At 44.2% G+C, this 23,641-nt stretch overlaps 1 protein-coding gene and 1 pseudogene across 7 annotated transcripts in view; one reads left to right on the forward strand and one right to left on the reverse strand.

Moving 5' to 3' along the window:
* SEMA5A (semaphorin 5A) overlaps window positions 1-23,641 on the forward strand; it is a 152,986-nt gene that overhangs the window by 63,419 nt on the left and 65,926 nt on the right. For all 7 annotated transcript variants that reach the window (XM_077933561.1, XM_077933558.1, XM_077933559.1 and 4 more), the window contains exons 3-5: window positions 3,981-4,080; window positions 7,397-7,442; window positions 23,416-23,478. In XM_077933561.1, coding sequence (XP_077789687.1) covers window positions 3,981-4,080; window positions 7,397-7,442; window positions 23,416-23,478 — 209 coding nt within the window. The remainder of the gene's footprint in view (window positions 1-3,980; window positions 4,081-7,396; window positions 7,443-23,415; window positions 23,479-23,641) is intronic.
* Window positions 19,565-23,082, reverse strand: LOC114601233 (histone H3.3A-like; annotated as a pseudogene).

The raw sequence follows: 23,641 nt of genomic DNA on the forward strand, positions 1-23,641 counted from the left end.
AATCAGCCTCCTTTTCTCCACAGGGACTGCCATAATTGCCAGTGTTCTTTCAGGGTACCAGCAGTGAACATATTGGCAATTTGAGCAGCCACGAAAGTTAGCAATGGTGCTACAGACGGGAGAAGGGGCATTCTAGAATGTATGAATGAGGGGAGTAACCAGCACAGATGCTGTTAAAAGTAAACAGTGATTACTCAGTGGGACGATAGGAAGTCAGCAGGGCGAACAAATAAATAATGCACCAATTTCTTCTTGCAGTATTTTTTTTTTTTTTTTTGCGTAACTAGCATACACCCCAAGGAATTAAACCACAACAATCTGATGCAAGTAACTGCTAAACACAGATGAGTTCCCTTGCTTGCTGCAACTGTAATGACGATCTGCTGAAATAGATTCATTTACTTACTTGGCAATTATAGTTGCTGAAATCAGCTCTGTAAAATTCAGTGGAGGGCACAGGCCAGGCAAGGGTTAAGAAAGGGTTTGTGGAAGAACAATGGAGCCTCTGATTGTGCCACCTGAAATTCAGCACAAGAACAGTATTTTCTGAAGGGCAGGTTCTGGCTAGGAGCAAGGCTGCTTCTGCATGCACCAGGACCTGTTTTGGGCTCTTCCTCCCTACAGCATCTTCCCATATCTTTCTTCCAAAGCTACTCTTAAGGACCAGAACAACCTCCGGTGCAGCTTCCAACACAGGATCAGGGGCTGTGGCCAGAATCCTAAAAGAATGATTTCCCATTTAGTCACCTCAAATTTATAATTTGAAGTTTTCATTCAGAGTTTGATATCATTCCATCATCTCCCTTTAAACCGGACAGGCTACAATCTTGTGCACACTTACCTTGAGGAAGCCTATTAGACTCCTCTTTGAGCTGTAAAGCAACTTGCATTATCCTAGTTTGCAGAAACAGAAGGCCTTTTGGGGGAAAGGATTCTCTCAGGCCTCCGATCCTTATGAAGTCCACAACAAATGGGCTGATTGCAGTCTGTCATAAATGAAGATTAATTGAATGAGCATCTCCGGCAACAGAAGGCAGAACAAATGTAGCAAAACTTTAAAAAGCCTCCTGGAATTGCCCTGGTGACATATGGAAAGGGAGAGTAGTTTGAAATGCGGTTGTGTGTGTCTTGTTTCATTGCCCATTTGAAACAGAGTTTTTGATTGAGCACATAGACTTAACGAAAATGATAAATTAGACTCTTCATGTTGTAGTTGCAGAACATTCTGTTATATTGGAAGGGGGCTGGCATATCCTCTGAGTGCCAAGCATTAGCTTTCCACTTCACTTCAGTTTCTTGGCGTTACAGAACATCTGCGCTCAATTTCCAGCTTTATTTTAAAAACAACCAAAAAACACAATAACAACAATAACAGATAAAGCAGGAGTGGAATATAAATGGATGCCACAAGAAAATTAGAGGGGGAAACAGCAGATTGAGAAGATTGCATCCACATACTCTTCAAGTACCACATGCCTCAAAGATTGCTTAGAAGTTTCAGCTGGGGCAGAGCATCACCAGCTCATCTCCTCCACGGTGTGTGTGTGTGTGTGTGTGTGTGTGTGTGTGTGTCTTAACTATTTTGTCAATGCACTGAATAAATGCACCCTGCAGAGCACAATTCAAGGTTCTGCTCATGACTGCCTCACCCATTGTGATCTCTTGCAGCTTTGAGCATCTTTGGCAGAAACCTTGTTCTCATTTGCTTTTTCTTCATTTTTAATCTCTGTGTTTCCCTCATCTGCATTTTTTTCTTTCACTCTTTCCCCCCTCCTTCATCAATCCTTTCCTCTTTCTTGTATTCCTGCGCCCCCCCACATTAATTCTCATCTCCTTTCCCAGCCCTTCTTCTTCCATGTAATTTTCTCCCCCTGACTATTTTATGCATAAAGTTTCCTTCCTTCCTTCCTTCCTTCCTTCCTTCCTTCCTTCCTTCCTTTTTTAAAAATATATTTGCTTTTAGTTTCACGAAAGACAGAAAAAAACAGCAGGCCCAGCAAAGAAACAAAAACAAAACAGAAAAAACTCAGGTGAATAACCTAGGAATGTAGCTGGGTGCAGGAAGGTAGCAATGATGTCTACCACATTCTTGACTCATCTCTTCTTTCTTCTTCTTCATCATCTTCATGTGTCTCATCTTCTTGCCTCCCTTATCACCCCCACCACTTACCTTCCATTGATGTCTCCTCCTCTTTCCTTTCTTAAAAGTAATGGTCAGCTCATTCCTTGTTCTCTTGAGGCATTCCAGGGACTGGCCACTGTGAGAAGCGAAGAATGGGCAGGATGGGCCCGGTCAGATCTAGCAGGGCTCTTCCTATGTTCTGAATCCTATTGATTTTTTGGTGTCAGTTGACCCTGCTGCTCTCCTCTTATATTTTAACCTTTTCTCTTTTTGTCTGTTTGGGTGCCTTTTAACTGTAAGCAATCTCCAATATTCCCTGTTTTCATTGATCCTTTCATTCTTGCTATCTTCCCCTCTCTTTCATCTAAATTTATTGAATGCCTTGACTGGTCACAGCCTTCAGCTGCAACTTCTGTTTCATCTCTACTAGTGTTGTTTTTATTCTTTACACCCCTCCAAAACCTGCTCACTGTAATTTTACGAACCATGTCCTCTTGCTAAATTACAGGGGGTTTTGTCTGTTCTTATTCTCTCCTCTGATTGTTACATGGTTGGCCTTTCCATTTAAAAAATGAAAACCCAGTTCCTTGCATTCTCATTGAATTGCCTAAAGGGGGTGTGAGAACCATGACTAAGGTTACCAGATTTTCCCCCAGTGAATCCGGGGACACTTTTCAACTTCAGTTGGAATACAAAACACATAATAAGAACGACAAAAGCAAACATTGCCTTGGGCAACTGAAGGAAAGCAGGAACACCAAGCTGTGTTAACTCTGGACTGTATTGCATTTACATGAACGCAAATGGCTTCTTCTTCGTTAACATTATAAAAATGTAATATTTCTCCCCTGTTGCATGGCCTTCCTGGGGGCCCCTGCCTGCTCTCTCGGGTCGGGTCTGGGCTTGGTCACGTGCCCTTGCCCTCCCGGTGCTCTCTCCTACCTCTCCTCCTCAGCAGCGGCGGTGGCGCAGCAAGAGCAGGGGTCCCCTCTTCTTTCTCCTTCCTCTTTCTCTCTCTTCCTCCTCCTCCTCCTCCTTTCCCCCTTCTCCCTGCGTCGGCTCCATGGTTTTCCTGGCCCCGGAGCGCCTCTGGACAGTTGGCCAGGCGCTCTCGCTCCCGGCTTGATTTGGGTCGTGGGGGGGGGGCGGTGGTTAGTGGCTCCCCCAGTTGATGCACCTGGCGTCCCCAGTTCCCGCTTGGCAGTGGCGGCAGCAGTGGTAGCACAGTTGACTCTGGCTGGCTTCTGGAGCTGCTCGCTGCCGTGGCGCCCGCCATTTTGCCTTGCCAGAAGTCCCCATATGATGTGTCTTGTGCCGTTGAACCAATCACGCAACATTCATTCCCTACTAATAAATCTGCAACACTTAAAATATAAATCCAGGGACATTAAATGAAATCCGGGGATGGATTTTGTCTGGGGACAGATTTGTAAATCTGGGAACTGTCCCGGGAAACGGGGATGTCTGATAACCTTAACCATGACACCATATTTTCACAATGCATGTGGACCTACATGAACCATAAATGCACCCTAAACCATACAGTTGACAACCATAGCTTGAAGTTGCTTTTCCAGGGGACCAGGTTCATGCAAAACCAGGAAACGTGTGAATCTTGAAACCACCTCCAGTTCTTCTGAGGAGAAATGGACAGAAAGAAGCACATGAGTCTGTGCCTGGAAACCTGCCTTAGGCTAGCACTATGCTAAAGAAACAGCAGCTTACAAGGCTGTTGTAAGGATTCATGAAATAAGATAGGCAAAGTTCCTTGATAGCATTGAAAAATCTATGCAAATGCTAAATATTTTTAATGCTAATAATCTGATTTTATGTATTTATCAAATTTATGTTTGTATAGAGATTGCTCCTTGGTTACATGTATTCAGAGCAGAAAATGCTGTCGACTTCTCTCAGATAACATTTGATCCAAGACAAAAAGAACTTGTTGTTGGAGCAAGGTGAGACAATGCTTTTTAAAAATTCTCTCTTATCAGATGGTTAATTTTTCTTGTTTGAATGCATATTTGATTAAAATACACCATTTATATCCATGTAACATGCCAACAAGCTATGGACTTCAAAATTAGCTGTGATATTTGGTAACCACTTTTCTAAGAAAACTAGATTCTGCAATCCTTGCAGTGTTTAGGACTTGAAGCTCAGTGATGCAGCCAAGGGAATCATATTATACAATTCTGGTTAGACGGTCACGGTAAGGAAGGGAGTGGCTGAATTAGCATTTGATTTGTGGGTGTTTCTCCCTTTCATGCAAATTGTGAAGCTGACTCACAACAGCTTAAAGCACTGTCTGTTACTGCTCTTTGTATTTCTGTCAAGAGTGGATTTTTTTAGCAGTAGAGTGCATCTTGACACTCTGCTATGAGCCTAGGCTTTTACTAGTTTCAAATCAGCCCAACGAACAAATCTTGCAAACAGTTAAGAGTCAGACATGCTTAAACTTGCCCAGCAATATCTTAATTTGGGATACAACTGTTGTGGCCCTAAGCATGCAATATTTTTGCCCTTTTTATTATCATGCTTTTGATTCCAGCTATCTACAGATGTTGACTGTCCTGGGTTTCTGGGGTCAGACTGAGCTATAATAATACTGCTTTAAGGAAGTGGCTTAGATGATGACTGGTGGTTTGTTTTATTAGTTGCCCAAAAAATTTAAACAGCTAACCCCCAAAGTGTTGTTTTTGTTTTGATGAAGCAATGCAACTTAAATAAAACATGTCATGTCACCACCTGCAGTGTGCATGGATGAAAGTTCTTTCTTACATTTGTTAAAATTCAGTTCTGATCAAATTGGTGAACATTGCTCCTTAGCCCAGTTCTGCCTTTCAATGCCAGTTCATTTGAGCTTCCTACCCATAGCTGTCAACATTTCCCTTTTTTAAAGGGAAATTCCCTTATTCCGAATAGGATTCCTCGCAAGAAAAGGGAAAAGTTGACAGCTATGCTCCTACCAGCCCCTCTAGAAGGAAGTAGGAAGAGAATGTGAGCAGGCTGCTGAAAAGCTCTCCTGGAACTCCTGGAATGTGCCATGAACCTGCTTGCTGATTTTTCCGCCTGCTCTGCCCTGATACTCCATGAATCCTACCCAGCTTGTACTCTCCTGGTTTGCCTTTGATACAGCTCTACCACCCATGCCCTGGCTGTAAAAACAACCAAAAGAGATCTGTGGTGGTGGTGGTGGTTTGGTTCTGCAGAGAAGCAAAATATGGTTTTTCAGATCTGGGCTGAAGCAGGTTGCTTTGGTTTTTGTTTCTAAATCCTTACGGCTTCAAACAATGGAACAGCTGCTCATCAAAAGGTGAAGGAATTTTTTAGGTTATTGCAATGTCTCTTTAAAATAATTTATGAATTCAAATTTGGTTTCATAGGTACTGAGATAGCAATAATTCCTCTCATTAATCATTGCCACAGTTTTTTCAAGATGATGGCCAAACCTGAATTTGAATTGTTTTCAAAGTCAGAAAAAAACTCCCTAACTCCTATTACAGATTTTATAAAGACCACCTTCTGATATTCATGTTAATTAATGAAACTAACAGATTATCTTGGGCTGTTACCCAGCAACCACCTAACAAAAGTAATGGTTAGCCAGCAGCCACAACAGTACATTTATTTTTATGAAGTTTCATTAAAGTTTGTAACCAAGAGCGAGTGAGAGTTGGAAATGGGAGATCCAAAGTGCCACTGGAATATGGATGCCTGTATAAGAAGGTCTTCATGGCTGCAATTAGAGATGTCCTGTCTTTACACATTGCGGATCTGATGCTGTCAGATGAAATGTGTGTGTGTGAGAGAGATAGGGGTTTTAATAATGGAGACCACAGTAGTGAGGGTGAAAATTTCAAAGAAGTTTTTGACAATGAGCTACTGTAGGAAAGGAAGGTCGTTTCTTCCTGGCTGGCTCTTCATTTTTTTCAAATAGAAAACAGCAGATGCTGTTACAGGAAGGCAATCTGAGAGAGGCTGTCCAACTGAAAAAAACCTTCAGCCTTGCAATTCCTAAAACGGGGTTTCCATTCTGCATAAATTAGGGATAAGCAGCTGAAGGCCCATAGGCCAAACTGCCCTTCTTGGAGGGCTATTATCTGGCCAACTCAGAAGCAAGATATGTAGGGTTGAGCCGATAGTCACTGACAGTCCACTTTGGAGAGAGGAAGCTGCTCTAACAACTTTCATTCCATCTTTATCAAGCTTCTCCTGCAAATCTAGTTGCTGACTAGAGGAATATTTTATTTTTGTGCTTGCTGCAGGAAAGTCTACAGAAATATTCATGTAAAATGTATGAAAAGATGAGCTCCTGTAGATTAAGAAAGAAAAGAAGGAAGGTCCTTAAAGGACCTTTGCAGTATTCAACCAAATAATTGCACAGAGTGACTTCTGCTTGTGCAATGGGACTTCCCCTTCCCTTCCCCTTCTCCCCCTGCACCCCCCACTGTCCCCAAAACTGCTCCTGAAGGGGAAGATGTAGGGGAGGAGAGTCACATTGTACAAGCCTAGGCCATTCCTACTTAGTGCTACTTGAATCCAACCCTGGGCTCTGGGACTTCCTCTCTGTCTATGCTCCACATGTCAAGAGTCTATAGAGTTAAATGTTTGATATATAACAGACACACAGATATTTGTATCTCCTCCTCCTAGTCACTCAAAATGCCAGTGGGAGTAAACTTTAGAGAAACTAAGAAAGAAAATGTAGATCTCATATCCTAAGTTGCTTAAGGTAAGATACCTACAGTAAAATTATCAAACTTTCTGCTTTCGACAAGCTTCAGTGTACACTTAGAAACGCCTAACAAGACAAACAAGTTTTGAAACGTTTTATTTCTCTGTCAGAGTATTTCTAAATTGACAACTCATTGAAAAATACCATGGCAGTGTACAATAAAATCATGAAACATCATAAAACTATAAAATAATGAAATGCAGAACAAGTGGCCAACACTTCTTCGCAGAATAGAAACGTATTCAGCAGGCAGTAGATTTCCAAAATTGCAGGGGCTTGTTTGATTTCAATAGGAAATCTTCCAAACTCCTGGTTCTGCTAAGCTAAACACAATGTGTGGTTAACAGATACATTATATAGGTATACTATATTGAAGAGCTAGGGGCGGCTGCAGCTATTTGTCAAGTGCACTATCAGTGGCAAATCCAGGTTTACTGTGACAAAGGCTTTTAAGCTTCTAAATCAAGAATATCCAAGAGCCATGGTCTCCTGGTTCACCTGCATAACTGATGCCATTTCTCCTTTCCCTCTTTTAGAAACTACCTCTTCAGGCTACATAGTGAGGATCTTTCTCTCATTCAGGTAAGCAGTTAACTTTTACCCCTCCCTCTTTTAAAAAAGAAGCAAAACAAATGGACATTTTGTTTTCAGTGAAGATGTGAAAAAGCTTCAGGATGTCAAATGGTGCAATTGACTTTTCTTTTGTTCCCCCCTTCTTTTGTCCCCTTTAAAGCATTTTTATTGAATTTTATCCGCACAGTTGGCTTCTCTTGTATATTTTATTTCTCACTATACAGTATTTTAAAATAAATCTCAGAACAGCTTTTTGGGACAAGTTGTGTAGGATTATTTTAATACATCTTACTTCTAGCAATTAGCATTTCAGGGACTATGAGCATGTGGTTCTGCTGCCTTCTGTCCTTGATAGCTAGTTTTCTATGCAGAGGGTTTTCTCTCTCTCTCTGGTACGGAAGGGCATTTCATCAAGTGAATTCCCACCTGCAGCCTGAAGTGATCTATATACAAATGTATCTACCATGACTTGTACATGCGCAATATGGTTGCTACTGCTGATGGTTTGTATTTACATTTCTTATAGATAGATAAGGTTTAATTATGTCTTAGCTCCATATGTTATGCAGCCAGGTAAGGTGTGTGTGTGTGTGTGTGTGTGTGTGCGCGCGCAACTCTTTGAGGAGCCCAGCGCACCTGTATTGCGTGCCCCCCCCATGTTAGGCGCAACTTAGCACCTCTGCCACACATTATTTGACAGAAAACCTGGGCTGGCAACCAAGTATGTCAGAGAGAACTATAGCCAATCCTGGCTCTTTGCTAATACGCCCTTGTGTTTAATACTTTCCCAAACATGTTCCTCTTAACCTAAAAAGGTCATGTGTGAATTATCTTCAAAATCTAACATATAAATTGGCTCTTAATTTGTGAAGCCATGACGTGGATGGCATTCAACTCTTTGCTTGTGGGGAACAGAAATTCCCCATAAGCTAAGCATAATCATGGAAACTAATTGTGCGTATGATCCCTACCTGAGTCTGCATTTTGTATTTTGTATTCCTATTGCACAGAGGGTTTCAGCTGTTACTGAATTGCCTTTATATTCCGTCTTGTAAAGATGCCTTTAAAAAACATACAAAACACCTGCTTGCCTTGGCAGCCAAAGGCCTTTATTGCAGCCAGAAAAGCCAATTAGAAGCCCCCCCGCTACAAGAGGAACTTGGTCTGTCTACCTACTCAGGGCTATTTTCACTGTGCTCTTGGGGCACAATGTGTCCAAATTAACCACCTACGATTTTTTTTAGAAAGGGGGAGAAGGAGGCATATGGTCATGCACTATAGCCGTGCAGGTGTTTTACTCCCTGCATCAATGAGGTTAACGGTGAGTGAAGTTGAAATACTAGCATATATGGGGTATTCCTCACCCTTTGCCAGGCAAATATTTTTTTGTGTGTGGTTACCAGAGCTTCCCACAGATACTTGCCTAGGAGAGAGACAAGTGAAATTAATGGGTATTACTGGAGATTAGGCATGCACAGGACTGAGTTATAAATCTATGGGTAATATTCATGCATGTCCACATGTCTTTTAAATGTGTGCACAGGTAAGAACAAATGCAGCTTTGTGCTACTTCACCAAGGACTGAAGTTCAAAGAGGTTGGAATTATAATTGTAATAAACAGAAATGTAGAAACTACAATTCATAGGATTTTTGGCCTGACAGTTATTTATCTGCTGTAATGCCAGGTTCCCTGCAAGACTGCTTGCATAGCACAACACGTTATATATTTCACTAACCTTTCTCTACAGCCATCCATATAGATTCTTCAGCTATTGATATCATACACACTCTGGCTTTTATCAGCTTTTATTTTAAAGCATGTACCACTATCCTTTCAGTTCTGCCTCAGTTTGATTACAGAATTTGTCTGACAGAAGACCACAGTACATGTCACCAGTTCGACAGCATTATTCCAAAAATCCTGCCAAGCATTGCTAAAGGGTACGGCTGGAAATAAATGCCAAATTTGTTTGAGCGCATTTTGACACAGCTTGAAGAATTTTCTCATAATTGCTTCTCAATAGTGTTTTGAATAATGCTCATTGCATCTCTAAGATGCCCTCAGCTGCCATGTGTTGGTACCATAACTGTTTGAAAAAGTAACTTAAAATGCAGGCTGCTCAGAGGAGCTGGGAGGGATGCTGGCTTCTGAGGGGGCTGCTCCATGAAAATATGTGCAGTACTGTTTTTTGTGGTGTTTTTTTAAAGACAACCACCATGTGAATTATTATCAGGAATGAGAAAGAGGAAGGGCCATGGCTGGCTGGCAGAGCATATGCACTGCATACAAAAGTTCCAGTAATGGCAGAACTCGGAATGTCCTACAGAGTCAGGTCAGGGGTTCTCAACATGGTGCCCTCCAGCCCCAGCCAGCATGACTAATGATCGGGGATAATGGGAGTTGTGGTCCAGAATACCTGCAGGCTGCCATGTTGCCTATCCTGGTCTCAGTCACCTTGACTAAGTCTTAGACAGGAAAACTGCTACCTCAAGAGCATCCTGAAGTCATATAAAAGCTGGTTGGCTGGCCTGAGCCACCTGCATTAGCTCTAGCCCTTCAGGAGAATGGTTTGTTCTTTTAAAGGGCCATCGCCCTATTCTGTAAAAGCTGCCTCCTGCAGGCTGGAGGAAGTGAGGGGTGTCCTGAGCTGACAACCCTCCAACATTTCTGTGGCGAAAATAGGGACGTCCATAACAACAACAGCAACAGAGTTTTAGGGCAGTTTGATCCATATTTTAGATTTAGGGGAGCTAGTCTCAAACATTTGTTGGGGGAGACCTAGGTTTTTTGGGAGGGATTTATTTGTCCTGTCTCCACACTTTTTATGATAGAGGACCACTGTGGTCACCTCCAACGACACGTTCCCAAGATGGAGGGTGAGGGAACAGCTGCAGTCGCCTGTGGTTCCTGCGCAATGTTTGCCATCTTGCCAAAGGTTGCAGGCAGCTTTACCTGCAGCAATTGCATGTTGATTGCCCTCTTAAAAGACAAAGTCCAGCAACTGGAGGAACGTGTAGCTACGCTCCAAAGAATTAGAGAGCTGGAACTCTTCTTGGAAGCAACAGAGCACACCGTCTCCACCAAGGAAGAGACAGGGGACTCCCCTGAGAAGGTGGCTAGTTCACCAACACAGGAGCCAGATATATGGAGAAACGTGACTCAAAGAAGTAGGAGGCCCAGGGTTCGCTCTGATTGTTTAGAAATACGCAATCGCTTTGAGGTCCTTTCCCCTAGCATGGAAGACGAAGAGCAGACTCCATTTGAGGATCTCTCCCTCATTACAGTCGATCAGGTATATGAAGACGAGGAGCAAAGGCAGTCCTCTGGGAATGTCCAGGCGACCTTGGAACCGACAGCTCACAGAAGAACCCCGACCAGACCTAAGAGGAGGCGTGTAGTGGTGATAGGGGATTCCCTACTGAGGGGAACAGAAGCAGTGATCTGTGGGCCTGACAAGATGTCTCGGGAAGTGTGCTGTCTCCCCGGGGCTAAGATCCAAGATGTAACTGAACGACTGCAAGGAATCATAAAACCCACTGACAAATACCCCTTCCTCTTGGTTCATGTGGGAACCAATGACACTGCAAGCAATAGCCTCCAGAAGATCAAAAGAGATTACGAAGCTCTGGGCAGGAAATTGAAGCAATTAAATGCACAAATTGTCATCTCATCTGTCCTCCCAGTTGAACGACGTGGCCCAGGGAGAGAGGGAAAAATAGTGGAAGTGAACAACTGGCTTCGCAAATGGTGCAAACAGGAACGGTTTGGATTCTTAGATCACGGAATGCAGTTTCTTGAAGATGGACTTCTGGCAAGCGATGGGCTGCACCTCACAACGGTTGGGAGGAATGTTTTTGCAAAAAATCTCAGAAACCTCATCAGGAGGGCTTTAAACTGACTAATGTGGGGGAGGGAGACAGTGCTCCTGAAGGTAGGAGTCTATCAATTGATGAAGATGATCATCCAAATGTCACAGACCGAATGGAGCAAAGAGCATGCAGACCTAGTGGTGGGAGGAGAAAATCCTTAAATAAGAGACACGGGGGAATGATTAATGGACTTCAATGTCTGTACACTAATGCGCAAAGCATGGGAAATAAACAAGATGAGCTTGAGCTCCTGGTACAGCAAACTAAATATGACATAATAGGAATCACTGAAACCTGGTGGGATAAATCCCACGATTGGAATGTAATAATGGAGGGATACAATCTATTTCAGAGAAACAGACCAGACAAGAAAGGAGGAGGAGTGGCGTTATATGTCAGGGATGTGTATACCTGTGAAGAGATCCAAGATTTAGAACCTCAAAGCCAAAGTGAGAGCATTTGGGTCAAAATTAAGGGAGAGAAGAATAACAGTGACCTCATTGTGGGAGTTTACTATAGATCCCCAAGCCAAACGGAGGACATAGATGATGCCTTCCTGGAACAGATGGCCAAGCATGCAAAAGGAAGGGAGATAGTAGTAATGGGGGACTTCAATTACCCGGATATTTGTTGGATGTCAAACTCAGCCAAGAGCATAAGGTCAAACAGATTCCTCACTGCCCTTGCAGACAACTTCATTGTCCAGAAAGTGGGAGAAGCAACAAGAGGAACAGCCATTTTAGATCTGGTCCTAACCAATGTTGATGACCTGGTTAGTGGGGTAGAAGTGGAAGGATCATTAGGCGCGAGTGATCATGCTCTTCTGAAGTTTACTATACAGCGGAAAGGAGCAGCCAAGCATACTAGGACTCAATTTCTCGACTTTAAGAAAGCCGACTTCATAAAGCTTAGGGAAGTGCTGGGTGCGATCCCATGGACAGTAATACTAAAAGGAAAGGGAGTTCAAGATGGCTGGGAGTTTGTTAAGAGGGAGATAGTAAAAGCACAACTTCAGGCAATACCAATGAGACGGAAACATGGAAGGTGCCTAAAGAAGCCAGGGTGGCTATCTAAAGAACTTTTAACTGAGTTAAGATTAAAAAAGGATGTGTACAAAAAATGGAAAAGGGGGGAAACCACCAAAGAGGAATTCAAACAAATAGCCAGCACGTGTAGACACAAAGTCAGAAAAGCTAAAGCACAAAATGAACTCAGGCTTGCTAGAGAGGTTAAAAGCAACAAAAAAGGCTTTTATGGGTATGTTCGTAGCAAAAGGAAGAACAAAGAAACCGTGGGGTCACTCAGAGGAGAAGATGGTGAAATGCAAACAGGGGACACAGAAAGGGCTGAACTCCTCAATGCCTTCTTTGCCTCAGTCTTCTCTGATAAAGAAAACAATGCCCGACCTGAAGAATTTGGAGCAAATGATTCAGCAGAGGAAACACAGCCCAGAATAACTAAGGAGATAGTACAAGAATACTTGGCTAGTCTAGATGTATTCAAGTCTCCAGGGCCAGATGAACTGCATCCAAGAGTATTAAAAGAACTGGCAGATGTGATTTCAGAACCACTGGCAGTCATCTTTGAGAATTCCTGGAGAACAGGCGAAGTCCCGGCAGACTGGAGGAGGGCAAATGTTGTCCCTATTTTCAAAAAGGGGAAAAGAGAGGACCCAAATAATTACCGCCCAGTCAGTCTGACATCAATACCAGGGAAGATTCTGGAGCAGATCATTAAGCAAACAGTCTGTGAGCACCTAGAAAGGAATGCTGTGATCACCAATAGTCAGCATGGATTTCTGAAAAATAAGTCATGTCAGACTAACCTGATCTCGTTTTTTGACAGAATTACAAGCCTGGTAGATGAAGGGAACGCAGTGGATGTAGTCTACCTTGATTTCAGCAAGGCATTTGACAAGGTGCCCCATGATATTCTTGTAAAGAAGCTGGTAAAATGCGGTCTTGACTATGCTACCACTCAGTGGATTTGTAACTGGCTGACTGACCGAACCCAAAGGGTGCTCATCAATGGTTCCTCTTCATCCTGGAGAAGAGTGACTAGTGGGGTGCCACAGGGTTCTGTCTTGGGCCCGGTCTTATTCAACATCTTTATCAACGACTTGGATGATGGACTCAAGGGCATCCTGATCAAATTTGCAGATGACACCAAACTGGGAGGGGTGGCTAACACCCCAGAGGACAGGATCACACTTCAAAACGACCTTGACAGATTAGAGAACTGGGCCAAAACAAACAAGATGAATTTTAACAGGGAGAAATGTAAAGTATTGCACTTGGGCAAAAAAAATGAGAGGCACAAATACAAGATGGGGGACACCTGGCTTGAGAGCAGTACATGTGAAAAGGATCTAGGAGTCTTGGTTGACCACAAACTTGACATGAGCCAACAGTGTGACGCGGCAGCTAAAAAAGCCAATGCAATTCTGGGCCTCATCAATAGGAGTATAGCATCTAGATCAAGGGAAGTAATAGTGCCACTGTATTCTGCTCTGGTCAGACCTCACCTGGAGTACTGTGTCCAGTTCTGGGCACCACAGTTCAAGAAGGACACTGACAAACTGGAACGTGTCCAGAGGAGGGCAACCAAAATGGTCAAAGGCCTGGAAACGATGCCTTATGAGGAACGGCTAAGGGAGCTGGGCATGTTTAGCCTGGAGAAGAGGAGGTTAAGGGGTGATATGATAGCCATGTTCAAATATATAAAAGGATGTCACATAGAGGAGGGAGAAAGGCTGTTTTCTGCTGCTCCAGAGAAGCGGACACGGAGCAATGGATCCAAACTACAAGAAAGAAGATTCCACCTAAACATTAGGAAGAACTTCCTGACAGTAAGAGCTGTTCGACAGTGGAATTTGCTGCCAAGGAGTGTGGTGGAGTCTCCTTCTTTGGAGGTCTTTAAGCAGAGGCTTGACAACCATATGTCAGGAGTGCTCTGATGGTGTTTCCTGCTTGGCAGGGGGTTGGACTCGATGGCCCTTGTGGTCTCTTCCAACTCTATGATTCTATGATTCTATGATTCTATGATTCTATGATTCTAACTTTACTATTTATATCCCACCCATCTGACTGGGTTGCCCTAGCCACTCACGGTGGCTTCCAACATATATAAAAACATAATAAAACATTAAACATTAAAAAACTTCCCTTCAGATGGCTCAGGGGTCAGATAACTCCATACCCTCCAACATTACTCCAATGAAAATAGGGATGTCCTAAGGAAAAGGGGGACATTCCGGGATCAAATCAGAAACCGGGACAGTTTCTGTAAATCCAGAACTGTCCCTGTAAACGAGGGACACTTGGAAGATCTGATGGAGTCTGACAATAGTGCATCCTCTGGCCTGGGCAGTCTGGGAGGAGGGGGAGGTGATGACTCCTCAGGCAGTGGCTTCTCTCCCTCTGAGATTACCATGCAGCTAGAGAACGTCGCAGGTTCTCTGAATGTGGGCTGTGATATTTTCCTTTCTTCCTCATGAGCTGTTGCGACAGAGAAAGCAGCACTTCTTCCAGGTGCAACAAGTCTTAGGGAGAGTTTTTTGAACTGGTAAAAAGAACTTGCTCAGGCCACCCTATTTTGCAAAGTCTCACCAGTCTCAAGTGCATAACTCCTTTTGGGGGTCTGGCTAGATGTGACAGTCACCACTAGCTAAATGGGTTGCATCCACGGGTGACCGTCTGCTGACAGAAGACACTTTGATCCAGCAGAGGCTTTAGCAGAACCGGGAAGGAGGAGTTTTTCTCCAGTTTGTCCTCACTGCAGCCCCCATCTATTCCTGAATGGGGGACCCTTCAGAACAGCACATAAGATTCAGAGGGAAGGGGGACCTGCAGAGGAGAGAACCAATTGACAAAACTCACCTCAGTCTCCTTTCCACTGAGTAAAACCTCCACTGGATTGAAGAATCTTCTGTCCCCATGAGAGACACCACAGGAGGCAGCAGAATGGCTTTAAATGGAGGATGAGGCTGTTACTGCTGTTAACTACTACTGCTAAATTAAACCTCGGCTTGGCCATAACCCTTGTGCTCTGCTTGTAAGTTTCCAGAGCTGTCTTGTCTTGCAGTTGTTGGAGAAATGACTGGAGTTGATCTAGCAAGGCAGTTCTCATGTTCACGTGTGTTCCTTCCAGGGCCGTCTTAAGCATATCCGGCGCCATGGTGCAAAGCTCCCTCCAGCGCCCGCTCCCCCCTCCCCGTTTAGGGAGAATGGCGCTTCCGGTGGGGCTGGAGGTGGCAGGCAGCGGCTGGAGGGCGGCACCAGGGCGCCAAGTTCTGGAGGGCGCCAGGGAAGAGGCTGGACACGGTGCCTCCTGGCCGCTTGGTGCTGCGGTGGCCACGGCAGAAGGAGGCGCTGGGCACGGCACTGCTTTGGCGGTGAGCTGATGCTGGGAGGCGCTGCGTCCAGCCTCCGCCTCTTCCCTGGCGCCCTCCAGAACTTGGCGCCCTGGTGGCCCGTGCCACTAGCCTCTATGGGTAAAACGCCCCTGGTTCCTTCAGTAAGCAATAAACTCTGTTCCCTGACTATGATTCAGTAGCTACAACAACTAACACATCTTGGAACGATGCACAGTGATGCTATTCCATTGTCGCATGGGTACGGTCAATCTGTGTCTGTCAGAGGTTGGCAGAGGCTCTCTGCCAAGGACCTTCTGCCCCTGATGCTTCTCCTCCTTTGGCTGTCATTGCCCATGTGCTCACCAAACCCAGGCCTGGAGGGGGAGCAAGTGAGTAGCAACGGCAGCGAAGGAGAAGCTGCTTCCCCACTGCCTCTCTCTCCCTGATCAGCTAGCAAACTCCTGGGGTGGAGGATGACGGTTTTTGCCAGAGCCCCCCCTTCACCAGCCCTGCAAACCTGAAGCCTGCACTGATTACTGTCATTTTGTTCTGTCAAATTATATTCTTGGTTGCATTGCACCTTTGAAAAACATGGTGTTTGAATACATGGCATAAGATGTGAAGGCAAACAGATAACAATAGTAAGAACGCAACTAAATGGAATTATGAAATTGTGTAGCTGTTTTCTGAGGCGGTGTAATCAAACCACCTTTGGAAATATTATATTTTGCCAGTGTCTAATTACCAGAGCCATCTGCCTAAGGCATGCTCTGCCAACTGTCTGGAATTTTGTTTTGTTCTTTTCTGTTTGTTTTCTGTTTTTAGTTTATAGAAGTTCATAGAATCACAGAATTGTGGAGTTGGAAGGGGCTCAAAAGAGATGTGTTTCTCTTGGTATGAAGTGGTTGCGATGGTAGATGTTGTTGCTGTATCTGTCTGGTGTGCGTCATAATGGGTGTAACAGCACAATACTTCATCCATGCACAAACTCCTCCTTGTTCTTCCTCCAAAGCTCCTATGGGCAGGGCTGTCTTTACCCAGGGTGCAAGGGGTGCGGGGCACCCGGGCGCTGAATTCTGGGGGACGCCCACCACTGAAGCCGCCTAAGCTCTTAACTATCTACCTGTTATGAAGTAATAAATAATTTTGATTAAGCTAGAAAAACAAAATACATATATACCTAGGTATTACTGAAATGTATACCTAGTGTTTCACCAAAAGACTTTGGTCTTTCTGCGGTCATTTACCAAAGACACGCTGCGTCAGCGGCAGCGCTTGTCATTCACAACAGTGGGGCTTGTCAGACTCAACGGCGCTATGCACGTGAAATTAACTCTTACATTAAAATATTGTGTTACGTATTGTATTGAGCTGCTCTGCGGCAGAGGGGTCAGCGGCACCTTTGACATGACTGATGTTTCTCCTAAGTAGGTGCCTAAACAATACTTATAAGTTTAAGTGTGGTGGTGTTGTATACTTCAGTATAAGTGTATTGTAAATATTAAATAAAAATAAATAAATAAATAGCCTCCACTTGCTGGACTCCACCCACTGAACTGCCTTCAGGTATATTCTTCCATTCATCCAGTTACCTTTTTCTTTCCTTCCTTCATTTCTCCTCTGTCTAAACTGAGATTGTAAGCTCCTTGGGGCAGAGATCTGCTTCTGTCTCCCCCCCCCCTCCTTTTCTTTATGTTACTCTGTAAAATGTGTATTTTTCTGGTGGTAAAAAAACGAAAAAACAAAGAAACAAACCAGGCTTGCTGTTAACTGAATTTGGGGCTTAGAGCAGGCAGGGGTTTGGGGGAAAGCAGGAGACAGAAGGCAAGAGTTTATACTAGAGCTGGACCAAACTTTTCATGTTGAAATCTGGCATTTCAAGGCAATAGAACCATTCACTGAATTGGGAAGCAGGTTAAGCAGGAAAAAGCCGATCTCTCTGATTTCTAGTCCTAACCATGTGGAACAGTGAAGATCAGAAGTCCTGAAACAGAACAGGGCACGGTTGTCAACTTTTCAACCAGCCCTGGTTCCTGTGTCTTTTAAAAGTGTTTGATCTTCAGCAATTAGCAGGGGAACATTTTCATAGCATGGAGATACATGCTATCACCTGCTAATTGCTGCAGATCAAAGCAAAGACAAAGGCCAGTTGAAGACTGTAACAAACCTCAAGAGCTGTCTCTGGGGTCTGCCTCCCACACACGTGTTTTTCGCTGCTTGAGTGCAAGAAGCTCTGGCAACCAATCGGAAGCCGCGCCTCGGTTGTCAAACGTTTCGGAAGTCGAAAGGTCTTCTGGAACAGATTACATTCGACAACCAAGGTTTGACTGTACAGTGGTACCTCGGGTTAAGAACTTAATTCGTTCCGGTAGTCCATTCTTAACCTGAAACTGTTCTTAACCTGAATCATGGAATCATAGAGTTGGAATAGACCACAAGGGCCATCGAGTCCAACCCCCTGCCAAGCAGGAAACACCATCAGAGCACTCCTGACATATGGTTGTCAAGCCTCTGCTTAAAGACCTCCAAAGAAGGAGACTCCACCACACTCCTTGGCAGCAAATTCCACTGTCGAACAGCTCTTACTGTCAGGAAGTTCTTCCTAATGTTTAGGTGAAGCACCACTTTAGCTAATGGGGCCTCCTGCTGCTGCTACTGCGCCGCCGGAGCATGATTTCTGTTCTCATCCTGAAGCAAAGTTCTTAACCCGAGGTAGTATTTCTGGGTTAGCGGAGTCTGGAACTTGAAGCGTCTGGAACCTGAAGCGTCTGTATCATGAGGCACCACTGTATAAATAATCCAATAATCATAATCAAGAAAATAAAAGAACCAGAATTAAATAATTGTTTAAATCTGGTTATTTGTATGCTTGCCCTGAATTAAGAATTTGTTGCCTTTTTTTTTTTTTGATCAAGTTGTAACCAGTTTTAGGGACGCGGGTGACACTGTGGGTTAAACCACAGAGCCTAGGACTTGCCGATCAGAAGGTCAGTGGTTCGAATCCCCGCGACGAGGTGATCTCCCGTTGCTCGGTCCCTGCTCCTGCCAACCTAGCAGTTCGAAAGCACGTGAAAAGTGCAAGTAGATAAACAGGTACTGCTCCGGCAGGAAGGTAAACAGCGTTTCCGCGCGCTGCTCTGGTTCGCCAGAAGCGACTTAGTCATGCTGGCCACATGACCCGGAAGCTGTACACCGGCTCCCTCTGCCTATAGAGCGAGATGAGCGCCCCAACCCCAGAGTCGGTCACAACTGGACCTAATGGTCAGGGGTCCCTTTACCTTATAACCAGTTTTATTACAAAAAGACCCTGTACACATTTATATCAATTCTAGTACCTTACAATTTTAGCTACCCAACAAGTCATTAACATACAGAAACATGCATGAAAAGCAAGAAAGATCACCTATCCCGTCTGCATATTAGCAACTTGTCACTGTTGAGCAACAAAGCTCACATCACTGCGTTTTTATGTGAGCAGTCAATTTTAGCATTCATCCTGAATGAAAGATGGAATGATTTACCATATTTTTTACCCTATAGGATCCCATAAGGCGCACCTAGTTTTTTTGGGGGAAAATAAAGGGGGGGAAATTATTTTTTCCCCAGGCGCGGGGCTGGGGCGGGGGAAGCCCGAGCTTCCCCCGACCCCAGCCCCCAGAACAGGCAACTCTCCGCAAGCCGCGGGAGCCCAGCGCCGGGCTCCCGCGCCTTGCGGAGAGCTGCGCAAAGTCTGGGCGCGTGAAGTCTGGGCACGCCTTCGGTATGCAGGCAACTCTCCGCAAGCCGCGGGAGCCCGGCGCGGGCTCCCACAGCTTGCGGAGATCTGCGCAAAGCCTAGAGAGCGAGAGGGGTTGGTGCGCAATGACCCCTCTTGCTCTCCAGGCTTCAGCGAAAGCCTGCATTCACCCCATAGGACGCACACACATTTCCCCTTCATTTTTGGAGGGGGAAAAGTGCGTCCTATGGGGCAAAAAATACGGTAAGTACAAATGTAACATATTATAAACAATTTCATACAAAAAAAAGTCACAAATTGAAACCAAAGTATTTTACAGAATTTACTACAAAACACCATAAAAACTTCCTCCTCTTAAGCCCTCTCCCCCCATATCCTACGAGCCAACTGGATGTCTTTGGGCATGATGGTGACTCTCTTGGCATGGATGGCACACAGGTTCGTGTCTTCAAAGAGACCCACCAGATATGCTTCACTAGCTCCTGCAGAGCACCAATGGCTGCACTCTGGAACCTCAAGTCTGTCTTGAAGTCTTGAGCCATCTCCCTTACCAGCCTCTGGAACGGAAGCTTGCGAATCAAAAGTTCCGTGGACTTTTGGTAATGACGAATCTCTCGCAGCGCCACAGTACCAGGCCTGTCCAATGAGGTTTCTTGACTCCACCAGTAGAGGGAGCGCTTTTCCGAGCAGTTTGGTAGCCAGCTGTTTACGTGGAGCTTTGCCACCAGTGGACGTACGGGCAGTCTGCTTGGCATAGCTGTCAACTTACAGATTTGAAAATAAGGGACCAGCAGCCTCGAAAATAAGGGATCAGCAGCCAAAATAAGGGATCAACAATTACTTTGATAAAATACATATTTTGTTGCGTGCAAATGGCTTTAGATACCCATTAGGTCCATAAATTACCATATAGCATATATTCAACACAAAAAACAGCGACAATTTGTTGTTGACAAAGCACAGCTGGACATAGAAAGGGCCCCATTACCTTCAGTAGCTTATTTAAGGGACATCATCAATAACCAAAATGGTCAAAGGGCAACCAAAATGGTCAAAGGTCAAAGGCCTGGAAACGATGCCTTATGAGGAACGGCTAAGGGAGCTGGGCATGTTTAGCCTGGAGAAGAGGAGGTTAAGGGGTGATATGATAGCCATGTTCAAATATATAAAAGGAAGTCACATAGAGGAGGGAGAAAGGTTGTTTTCTGCTGCTCCAGAGAAGCGGACACGGAGCAATGGATCCAAACTACAAGAAAGAAGATTCCGCCTAAACATTAGGAAGAACTTCCTGACAGTAAGAGCTGTTCGACAGTGGAATTTGCTGCCAAGGAGTGTGGTGGAGTCTCCGTCTTTGGAGGTCTTTAAGCAGAGGCTTGACAACCATATGTCAGGAGTGCTCTGATGGTGTTTCCTGCTTGGCAGGGGGTTGGACTCGATGGCCCTTGTGGTCTCTTCCAACTCTATGATTCTATGATTCTAAGGGACAGCAGCGGGACATGGCGCTGGGATAAGGGACTGTCCCGCCAAATAAGGGACGCTTGACAGCTATGCTGCTTGGTATGCTTGGCCATTTCCCTTTACTTTTTTACACTTTCAGGAACGGAGCCTTTAAAAACAATTCCGCTCCTGTCAGCCGCAAGGTACACGTCCTACTCCTTCCCCGACGAACCCGCAACCGTGAATTTGTTGACTTTTATCCGAAAGTCTGCTTTTAATATGCTTCCAGAATTTGCTATTCCCCTCCCTGATTCAAGGAGACTTTTTAAAAATGATGTGCTGACATTTCAGGGCGAGCCCTCTCCAAACCCCAGGAAACACTTTCCCCGACTTACAATGAAGCACATCAATGAGTTTCTTTCAGATGCAGTGATAAATCAGGACCAATTCCTTCTGAAATGTGGAATATTATGGGGCAGTTTCTCCAACACATGGGACAATCACAGCTTGATTACTTTGCATGCGAGTCAATGTGAACAAGGTTCCTTGACAGTGGAAAGTTTGGAAAATCACATTATCTTTGAGCTATTATCCCTGCTGTTAAATACTCCCCCACCCCCACCCCCGCCTATTATTTCACAGCAAACTAAGTACAGGTTCCAAGAAAAGCTGCTTGCATGATGCTACCTGCCAAGTGTTGATTCTTGGCTTTGGGAATTTATTTAAACAAGAATCAAGAAGTCACAGCTCTAGTTTCTGTGCCAATTGTAGGGGTGCTGAAGTCAGGTAGAGGCAATTGCACTAGCCAAGTCAAGTGAAAACTTGCAAAGGTTCTACAGATTTCCAGCCCATGCCTGGAAAGGAAAAGCATCTTGTGGGTCTCCCTCCCTCTTCCAGTCTGTCTCAGCTGACGGCTGTGTCTCCATGGAAACTGGTCCCTCAGCAGACAAAGAATTGATGACTTCAACTCTTCCTTCAACCCTCCCCTTTGTCAAGGGAGGAACCCTTTGGAGCAGTACAGTGGTATATCAGTCCCACATAGGGATTTAGTATAATTTGGGTTATTAGTATAATAATCTTTAGTATAATTTGGAAGTTCTAATCATATAGAATGATACATTAATAATGCATTAATGATAAATAATTAATAATATACTAATTTTATGTACTTTTAATATCTGACTGAATAGTGTAAGGTTTTTTAGAGAGGAAAATGAATCCCTGAAAATAAATATATAAATATAAATATAATATTTATATCCTCCGGGCAACACATCCTATCTTCTCCCTATCTTATCCTCACAACCCAGTGAAGTGGGGTGAGTGTTGCTGGCTGCTCCAAAAGTACTCAGTGAGCTTCATGGTTCAGGAGAGAGAGAATTGAACACCGTTCTCCTCAGTCCTCGTTTGGTGCTCTAACTATGACACCCCACTGGTTAGGTTCACATGAACACTGACTTGGTTGCAAGGAATGCAGGGAATGAATGTTCAAAGGTTGTCCATAGAACAGGGAGGTAAATGGCCTACTCTGTGACTTCAACAGCAGTACTGCAGAAATCAATATACTGCACAGGAAAAGATACAAAGATTTGCAGGCATCAGCTGATCAGAGGCTCCTGCAAATTCTGCTTTCAACAGGGAGCCTTACCTTATATGATGTCAGATGTAGAGCAGGGGGACGTGGTTTGGGGGAAATGACCCGTTGGAGGTTTCCCAGCAATGTCCTATATAGCCTGGGACCTAAATTGCGGTCATCTCCTTGGCTTTCAAGGTACTGCTTTTTTCCACCTGGGTCTTTAAAATGTCTTTGATTTTAATGTGCATCTTTATCCATCCTGCATCCTCATGTTTTGTTTTAATCCCTTATGGTGTTTATTTGATATTTATAGTATTTCATGGTTTTTAGTATGCTGTCCTGGACTGTCTTGAAATCATTTGGTGAATGGCAGCATACAGATTTTTTAAATAAACACGTAAACATTTTGGCCATTCTAAATAATAAAAAACATGTTTATTTCTTAATGTGCTTGTTCAGCACATTAAGGGTTTTGATGTTGAAACAAGACCCTGTACTGCACACCCACCCCAGCCACACCTCATACATGAACAAGGGAAACAGGTGAACAAATGTGGCTACGTGTGGCCCTGAATTAATTTCTCCATAGTTATATTTTGGTCTTTTGTCATCCTGTGCGTGAATGAATTTACTTGCTTCACTCCTTGCCTCTTGCATGCAGAAGAAGCACACCATGATTGCTAAGCCAAAAGCAAACTGTAAGTTACCATCATCTGGAGCAAACCAACCCACGACTTCTGGTTCAGAAGCAATGCTGAGCCAGGGCTTGCGGTTTGCTTGCTCCCAGTGCTAGCGTGGAGAAGCGAAACAGGCATGATTCACTCGTGCCCAGCAAGCCATGATTTATGGTTTACCGTGATGCCCAAATACAGCCATTATATTTTCTCTCCCATGCAATTTTAAATCATTGTTGTTTATTTCAGTGGAAACACACGATCTCTAAGCTTGCTCCTGGGCATTTTGCTTGTTGTTTTCTGCATCTAATCTTTATTTCTTTCTGTGTGCTAGGGAGTGGAGTGGTCTTGTGATGAAGCTACTACAAAGGCTTGTTACAGTAAAGGCAAATCAAAGGTGAGTAGCTCCTTCTTAAATAATTAATTTCCTAGATCCGAGTGAGAAAGTTCATCTGTCCACTTGTGCCTATGCATGTTTACTTGAAAATGTTCACAGGATTGCAGACTCATTCAAGCAAGGTTCTAATCAAGTTAGCATCTGTACATAGTGAAGGAACAAG

The sequence above is a fragment of the Podarcis muralis genome, chromosome 8 (genome assembly GCF_964188315.1).
Source record: "Podarcis muralis chromosome 8, rPodMur119.hap1.1, whole genome shotgun sequence".
Lineage (NCBI taxonomy): Eukaryota > Metazoa > Chordata > Lepidosauria > Squamata > Lacertidae > Podarcis > Podarcis muralis.